The following is a 9,294-nucleotide window of genomic DNA, read 5'->3' on the forward strand; positions in this document are numbered from 1 at the left end:
AAGGACACCAGAAACAAAATTGTAGACCTGCACCTGGCTGGGAAGACTGAATCTGCAATAGGTAAGCAGCTTGGTTTGAAGAAATCAACTGTGGGAGCAATTATTAGGAAATGGAAGACATACAAGACCACTGATAATCTCCCTCGATCTGGGGCTCCACGCAAGATCTCACCCCGTGAGGTCAAAATGATCACAAGAACGGTGAGCAAAAATCCCAGAACCACACGGGGGACCTAGTGAATGACCTGCAGAGAGCTGGGACCAAAGTAACAAAGCCTACCATCAGTAACACACTACGCCACCAGGGACTCAAATCCTGCAGTGCAAGACGTGTCCCCCTGCTTAAGCCAGTACATGTCCAGGCCCGTCTGAAGTTTGCTAGAGTGCATTTGGATGATCCAGAAGAGGATTGGGAGAATGTCATATGGTCAGATGAAACCAAAATATAACTTTTTGGTAAAAACTCAACTCGTCGTGTTTGGAGGACAAAGAATGCTGAGTTGCATCCAAAGAACACCATACCTACTGTGAAGCATGGGGGTGGAAACATCATGCTTTGGGGCAGTTTATCTGCAAAGGGACCAGGAGGACTGATCCGTGTAAAGGAAAGAATGAATGGGGCCATGTATCGTGAGATTTTGAGTGAAAACCTCCTTCCATCAGCAAGGGCATTGAAGATGAAACGTGGCTGGGTCTTTCAGCATGACAATGATCCCAAACACACCGCCCGGGCAACGAAGGAGTGGCTTCGTAAGAAGCATTTCAAGGTCCTGGAGTGGCCTAGCCAGTCTCCAGATCTCAACCCCATAGAAAATCTTTGGAGGGAGTTGAAAGTCTGTGTTGCCCAGCGACAGCCCCAAAACATCACTGCTCTAGAGGAGATCTGCATGGAGGAATGGGCTCAAAATACCAGCAACAGTGTGTGAAAACCTTGTGAAGACTTACAGAAAACGTTTGACCTGTGTCATTGCCAACAAAGGGTATATAACAAAGTATTGAGAAACTTTTGTTATTGACCAAATACTTATTTTCCACCATAATTTGCAAATAAATTCATAAAAAATCCTACAATGTGATTTTCTGGATTTTTTTTCTCATTTTGTCTGTCATAGTTGACGTGTACCTATGATGAAAATTACAGGCCTCTCTCATCTTTTTCAGTGGGAGAACTTGCACAATTGGTGGCTGACTAAATACTTTTTTTCCCCACTGTATATCGTGAGTCGCCCATAAGTTTGAAATAGGGATGCACATTTCGGTAAATTTTGCTGCTGGCGAACCTACCCTCATTAACCGGACAACAAACTGATTTGCCTAACAGTATGCATGCATACAAGGAACGGAAATGTTTCATTAATTAACCTCTTATGGATCGGACCCTTTTTTTTAAATTTTCACCTAAAATGACATACCCAAATCTAACTGCCTGTAGCTCTGGACCTGAAGCAAGGCTATGCATATTCTTGATACGATTTGAAAGGAAACACTTTGAAGTTTGTAACTGTGAAATTAATGTAGGAGAATATAACACATTAGATCTGGTAAAAGATAATACAAACAAAAAAATATGCATTTTTGTGTTTTTTGTTCCATCTTTGAAATGCAAGAGAAAGGCCACAATATAATATTGCAGTTTAGGCGCAATTTAGATTTTTGCCAACAGATGGCAGCAGTGTGTGAAGTTTCGGATTGATCCAGTGAAGCATTGCAATACTGGACTATTATGTACTTGGAAATGTAATTGATACATTTCCAAGTACATAACTATAGAGAACATATATATTTTGTATTACCATATCATTTTTATAAGTTTACACACTCCCAGGAATGTCATACATGATGGATCATTAGCTTATACACTAACTTTCACACATCTAGATGGCCGGGCGGGGTGGGTGTGGAGCCAGAGACAGCAGGGGTTCAAACTGTAAAACCCAGTTCCTACATTTGAATATAAAAAATGATTTTATCAAACAAAACTATGCTACATTTTATCTCTGGGACCCTTAGGATGACAAATCAGAGCAAGATTACTGAATGTAAGTACATTATTTACCTTCAGAGGTGAATATATCAAACCAGTTGCCATGATACGTTTTTTGTTGTTGTGCACTCTCCTCAGTATTTTTTCACTGAAATGGCTAATGTAAATTGGACAGTGCAGTTAGATTAACAATAATTTACGCTTTCTGCCCATATAAGACATGTCTATGTCCTGGAAAGTTTGCTGTTACTTACAACAGTCATGCTAACCACATTAGCGCATGTTAGCTCAACCGTCCCGTATACGGGACACCGATCCCGTAGAGGTTAACAGCTTAATGGAAACATGCAACAATAGCAAGCCTATAGTCTTACAGTTAAAAGGCTATAGCCTATTATTGAACATGCAACTCATGTAATGAAGCAGCTAATAAAATGTAATTTTGCTGCCTCTCTAACCTGGTGGTCCCTGCACGCACGACCCACGTGGAGTTCCAGGTCTCAGGAAGCCTCTAGAACTGCTGTTCTGTGGCCAACAAGGCAGAGTTCATCTCAGTCTATGCTACCCTCCAGTCCCTTGACTTCTTGGCGCTGACGGAAACATAGATTACCACTGAAAACACTGCTACTCCTACTGCTCTCTCCTCGTCTGATCATGTGTTCTCGCATACCCCGAGAGCATCTGGTCAGCGGGGTGGTGGCACAGGAATCCTCATCTCTCCCAAGTGGACATTCTCTATTTTTCCCCTGACTCATCTGTCTATCTCCTCATTTGAATTCCATGCTGTCACAGTCACTAGCCCATTCAAGCTTAACATCCTTGTCATTTATCGTCCTCCAGGTTCCCTTGGAGAGTTCATCAATTAGCTTGACGCCTTGATAAGTTCCTTTCCTGAGGATGGCTCACCCCTCACAGTTCTGGGGGACTTCAACCTCCCTACGTCCACATTTGACTCATTTCTCTCTGCCGCCTCCTTTCCACTCCTCTCCTCTTTTGACCTCACCCTCTCACCGCCCCCCCCCCCCCCCCCCCCCTACTCACAAGGCAGGCAATACGCTTTACCTCATCTTTACTAGATGCTGTTCTTCCTCTAATCTCACTGCAACTCCCCTCCAAGTCTCCGACCACTACTTTGTATCCTTTTCTCTCTCGCTCTCCTCCAACACTACTCACTCTGCCCCTACTCAGATGGTAATGCGCCGTCGCAACCTTCGCTCTCTCCCGCTACTCTCTCCTCTTCCATCCTATCATCTCTTCCCTCTGCTCAATCCTTCTCCCTCCAATTTCCTGATTCTGCCTCCTCTCCTCCCTTTCTGCATCCTTTGACTCTCTATGTCCCCTATCCTCCCGGCTGGCTCGGTCCTCCCCTCCAGCTCCGTGGCTTGATGACTCATTGCGAGCTCACAGAACAGGGCTCCGGGCAGCTGAGTGGAAATGGAGGAAAACTAGACTCCCTGCGGACCTGGCATCTTTTCACTCCCTCCTCTCTACATTTTCTTCATCTGTTTCTGCTGCTAAAGCCACTTTCTACCACTCTAAATTCCAAGCATCTGCCTCTAACCCTAGGAAGCTCTTTGCCACCTTCTCCTCCCTGCTAAATCCTCCTCCTCCTCCCCCTCCCTCCTCCCTCTCTGTGGATGACTTCGTCAACCATTTTGAAAAGAAGGTTGACGACATCCGATCCTCGTTTGTTAAATCTAATGACACTGCTGGTCCTGCTCACACTGCCCTACCCTATGCTTTGACTTCTTTCTCCCCTCTCTCTCCAGATAAAATATTGCAACTTGTGACGGCCGGCCGCCCAAAAACCTGCCCGCTTGACCCTATCCCCTCCTCTCTTCTCCAGACCATCTCCGGTGACCTTCTCCCTTACCTCACCTCGCTGATCAACTCATCCTTGACCGCTTGCTATGTCCCTTCCGTCTTCAAGAGAGCGAGAGTTGCACCCCTTCTCAAAAAAACAACACTCGATCCCTCTGATGTCAACAACTACAGACCAGTATCCCTTCTTTCTTTTCTCTCCAAAACTCTTGAGCGTGCCATCTTTAGCCAACTCTCTTGCTATCTCTCTCAGAATGACCTTCTTGATCCAAACCAGTCAGGTTTCAAGACTGGTCATTCAACTGAGACTGCTCTTCTCTGTGTCACAGAGGCTGTCCGCACTGCTAAAGCTAACTCTCTCTCCTCTGCTCTTATCCTTCTAGACCTATCCGCTGCCTTTGATACTGTGAACCATCAGATCCTCCTCTCCACCCTCTCCACCCTCTCCGTGCTGGGCATCTCCGGCGCGGCTCACTCTTGGATTGCGTCCTATCTGACCGGTCGCTCCTTCCAAGTGGCGTGGCGAGAATCTTTCTCCGCACCACGTGCTCTCACCACTGGTGTCCCCCAGGGCTCAGTTCTAGGCCCTCTCCTATTCTCGCTATACACCAAGTCACTTGGCTCTGTCATATCCTCACATGGCCTCTCCTATCATTGCTACTCAGACGACACACAACTAATCTTCTCCTTTCCCCCTTCTGATAACCAGGTGGTGAATCGCATCTCTGCATGTCTGGCAGACATATCAGTATGGATGACGGATCACCACCTCAAGCTGAACCTTGGCAAGACGGAGCTGCTCTTCCTCCCGGGGAAGGACTGCCCGTTCCATGATCTCGCCATCACGGTTGACAACTCCGTTGTGTCCTCCTCCCAGAGTGCGAAGAGCCTTGGCGTGACCCTGGACAACACCCTGTCGTTCTCCGCTAACATCAAGGCGGTGACCCGATCCTGTAGGTTCCTGCTCTACAACATTCGGAGAGTACGACCCTGCCTTACACAGGAAGCGGCACAGGTCCTAATCCAGGCACTTGTCATCTCCCGTCTGGATTACTGCAACTCGCTGTTGGCTGGGCTCCCTGCCTGTGCCATTAAACCCCTACAACTTATCCAGAACGCTGCAGCCCGTCTGGTGTTCAACCTTCCCAAGTTCTCTCACGTCACCCCGCTCCTCCGCACACTCCACTGGCTTCCAGTTGAAGCTCGCATCTGCTACAAGACCATGGTGCTTGCCTACGGAGCTGTGAGGGGAACGGCACCTCCGTACCTTCAGGCTCTGATCAGTCCCTACACCCAAACGAGGGCACTACGTTCATCCACCTCTGGCCTGCTGGCCCCCCTACATCTGCGGAAGCACAGTTCCCGCTCAGCCCAGTCAAAACTGTTCGCTGCTCTGGCACCCCAATGGTGGAACAAGCTTCTTCACAACGCCAGGACAGCGGAGTCACTGACCACCTTCCGGAGACACTTACATTTACATTTACATTTTAGTCATTTAGCAGACGCTCTTATCCAGAGCGACTTACAGTTAGTGAATACATATATATTTTTTTTATACCGGCCCCCCGTGGGAATCGAACCCACAACCCTGGCGTTGCAAACGCCATGCTCTATCAACTGAGCTACATCCCTGCCGGCCATTCCCTCCCCTACCCTGGACGACGCTGGGCCAATTGTGCGCCGCCCATGAGTCTCCCGGTCGCGGCCGGCTGCGACAGAGCCTGGCACTTGAAACCCTACCTCTTTAAGGAATACCTGGGATAGGATAAAGTAATCCTTCTACCCCTCTTTACCCCCCCCCCCCCCCAAAAAAAAACAAAAAACATTGTAAAGTGGTTATCCCACTGGCTATAAGGTGAATGCACCATTTTGTAAGTCGCTTTGGATAAGAGAGGGAGGGAGGGCGAGAGGGAGGTAGGGAGAGAGGGATTCCATATTCAATATAGAGGGCTGATATTTTAATTAATCAGGTTTGGCTTTTTCAGGAGGCTTTATTACTGCCACTTTTAGTGAGTTTGGTTCACATCCAGTGGATAGGGAGACATTTATTATGTTCAACATAGGCGGACCAAGCACAGGAAGTAGCTCTTTCAGTAGTTTAGTTGGAATAGGGTCCTGTAGGCAGTTCTGTGCAGACTCAGGACAACAGCGTTTTGCAGAAATACGCATATTAAAGTAAGTCCACAATTTGTTTTCTAATGATCATGATCTTTTCTTGGAAGAAGTTCTTAAATTCATCACTGCTAGGCCGTCCTCCCTTTTTAAAATTTGTTTTTATTCTGCTCAATAAGATTGGATCAGTAGGCTGATCGAATAGCAGGCTGTGATGGATCAGTAGGCTGATCGAATAGCAGGCTGTGATGGATCAGTAGGCTGATCGAATAGCAGGCTGTGATGGATCAGTAGGCTGATCAAATAGCAGGCTGTGATGGATCAGTAGGCTGATCGAATAGCAGGCTGTGATGGATCAGTAGGCTGATCGAATAGCAGGCTGTGATGGATCAGTAGGCTGATCGAACAGCAGGCTGTGATGGATCAGTAGGCTGATCGAATAGCAGGCTGTGATGGATCAGTAGGTTGATCGAACAGCAGGCTGTGATGGATCAGTAGGCTGATCGAACAGCAGGCTGTGATGGATCAGTAGGCTGATCGAATAGCAGGCTGTGATGGATCAGTAGGCTGATCGAATAGCAGGCTGTGATGGATCAGTAGGCTGATCAAATAGCAGGCTGTGATGGATCAGTAGGCTGATCGAACAGCAGGCTGTGATGGATCAGTAGGTTGATCGAATAGCAGGCTGTGATGGATCAGTAGGTTGATCGAACAGCAGGCTGTGATGGATCAGTAGGCTGATCGAATAGCAGGCTGTGATGGATCAGTAGGTTGATCGAACAGCAGGCTGTGATGGATCAGTAGGCTGATCGAACAGCAGGCTGTGATGGATCAGTAGGCTGATCGAATAGCAGGCTGTGATGGATCAGTAGGCTGATCGAATAGCAGGCTGTGATGGATCAGTAGGCTGATCGAATAGCAGGCTGTGATGGATCAGTAGGCTGATCGAATAGCAGGCTGTGATGGATCAGTAGGCTGATCGAATAGCAGGCTGTGATGGATCAGTAGGTTGATCGAACAGCAGGCTGTTGTTCCAGAGTATATAACCTCCTAACCATCTGTGTGGTGTTGTTCCAGGTGTATAACCTCCTAACCATCTGTGTGGTGTTGTTCCAGGTGTATAACCTCCTAACCATCTGTGTGCTGTTGTTCCAGAGTATATAACCTCCTAACCATCTGTGTGGTGTTGTTCCAGGTGTATAACCTCCTAACCATCTGTGTGTTGTTGTTCCAGGTGTATAACCTCCTAACCATCTGTGTGCTGTTGTTCCAGAGTATATAACCTCCTAACCATCTGTGTGGTGTTGTTCCAGGTGTATAACCTCCTAACCATCTGTGTGGTGTTGTTCCAGAGTATATAACCTCCTAACCATCTGTGTGCTGTTGTTCCAGGTGTATAACCTCCTAACCATCTGTGTGGTGTTTTTCCAGGTGTATAACCTCCTAACCATCTGTGTGGTGTTGTTCCAGGTGTATAACCTCCTAACCATCTGTGTGTTGTTGTTCCAGGTGTATAACCTCCTAACCATCTGTGTGGTGTTTTTCCAGGTGTATAACCTCCTAACCATCTGTGTGGTGTTGTTCCAGGTGTATAACCTCCTAACCATCTGTGTGGTGTTGTTCCAGGTGTATAACCTCCTAACCATCTGTGTGCTGTTGTTCCAGGTGTATAACCTCCTAACCATCTGTGTGCTGTTGTTCCAGGTGTATAACCTCCTAACCATCTGTGTGGTGTTGTTCCAGAGTATATAACCTCCTAACCATCTGTGTGGTGTTGTTCCAGGTGTATAACCTCCTAACCATATGTGTGGTGTTGTTCCAGAGTATATAACCTCCTAACCATCTGTGTGCTGTTGTTCCAGGTGTATAACCTCCTAACCAGCTCAGTGACTGTGACGATCAACGGCAAAGAGAACCATTATAACCCAGGACAGACCTTCATGGTCCCATGTGGTGAGTTAGAACCCAGGACAGGCCATGCCTTCTGACCCCCTCCCTGTGTTGTCCAACAGGCCATGCCTTCTGACCCCCTCCCTGTGTTGTCCAACAGGCCATGCCTTCTGACCCCCTCCCTGTGTTGTCCAACAGGCCATGCCTTCTGACCCCCTCCCTGTGTTGTCCAACAGGCCATGCCTACAGCCTCCACAACCTGACCCAGGAACCTGCTGCTCTACACTTCACCAGGATGCTGGCAGAGAGCTCAGATTGAGGCCCGGGGACCACAGCCAGGGGTTCAGTACAGGACGATAGTGACAGGACAGAGAAGTGAAGGAGCCTTACAGAGGACCACCAGGTACCTCAACTTAACAGAGTGAGACCAGCAGAAAATAACCCCATACCTACTGTAAAATATGGTGGTGGATCTTTGATGTTTTGGGGCTATTTTGCTTCCACTGGTCCTGGAGCCCTTGTTAAGATCAATGGCATCATTAACTTTACCCAGTACCAGGACATTTTAGCCAAAAACTTGGTTGCCTCTGAATCTTGGCTGCAAGTGGATCATCCAGCAATACAATTACCCCAAGCACACATCAGAATCCACAAAGAAATTGTTAATTGACCGTAAAATCAACATTTTGCATTGGCCATCTCAGTCTCCAGACTTCAACCCCATTGAAAACCTGTGGTTTGATTTGAAGAGGGCAGTCCATAAGCGCAGACAGGATATCAAAGATCTGGAAAGATTCTGTATGGAGGAATGGTCTAAGATCCCTCCCAACGTGGTACCAAATCTCATAAAACATTTATGAAAAAGGATCAGTGCCGTTATCATCTCAAGGTATTGAAAACAGGGGTGCCAATAATTTTGACCCATATCTTTATGAGAAAAATATTTATTACTTGTTAAACAACATCTCCTTCTCTGAGCAATTCTATTAGTATTTTTTGTTGTTGTTGTTGCTCACTGTATATATTTTGTTTGTTTGTTTGGCCGATTGAATGCGTTCCTCTTAATAATAGTAACTACTTTTTCTCTTAGATTGGCAATATAGCAATATAGGGGTGGTGGACTAAACTATCTTTAGGATGGGATAATTGAGAAGTTTTACTTTGTGGGACAATTATACTTCTAGCAGTCTTACAGCATATTTGTAACTATCTCTCTATCTCTCTATTCTCTCCCTTTCTCCCTCCATGTCTCACCACTCAGTCTCTCACGCCAGTTAAAAGATGGCTGGTGGCTATGGGAAGTTAATTTCAGATTGTTATATATATTAATTAATTTCAGTTGGCTCTCTCCAGCTCACTATCCCTCCTTGGAGGACAGGGGGTTCACTGAGTCACTTTTATTTGGGGGGGGGGCTGCAGACTCCCTGCCCCTGGGCTGAGGAGGCGAGTGTGTCTGAAGGAATGGCTGATAACTGAAGGGAGGAAGA

At 46.8% G+C, this 9,294-nt stretch overlaps 1 protein-coding gene across 1 annotated transcript in view; it reads left to right on the plus strand.

Annotated features, from left to right (window-relative positions):
* LOC311116584 (uncharacterized protein) overlaps positions 1-8,228 on the plus strand; it is a gene marked incomplete at its 5' end in the record, with an annotated part of 42,538 nt that extends 34,310 nt beyond the window's left edge. The window contains 2 exons of the mRNA XM_084191657.1: positions 7,780-7,870; positions 8,044-8,228. Coding sequence (XP_084047783.1) covers positions 7,780-7,870; positions 8,044-8,126 — 174 coding nt within the window. The 3' untranslated portion in view covers positions 8,127-8,228. The remainder of the gene's footprint in view (positions 1-7,779; positions 7,871-8,043) is intronic.
* Between the last annotated feature and the right edge of the window lie 1,066 nt (positions 8,229-9,294).

The sequence above is a fragment of the Coregonus lavaretus genome (assembly GCF_964263955.1).
Source record: "Coregonus lavaretus genome assembly, contig: HAP1_SCAFFOLD_680, whole genome shotgun sequence".
Classification (NCBI taxonomy): Eukaryota; Metazoa; Chordata; class Actinopteri; order Salmoniformes; family Salmonidae; genus Coregonus; species Coregonus lavaretus.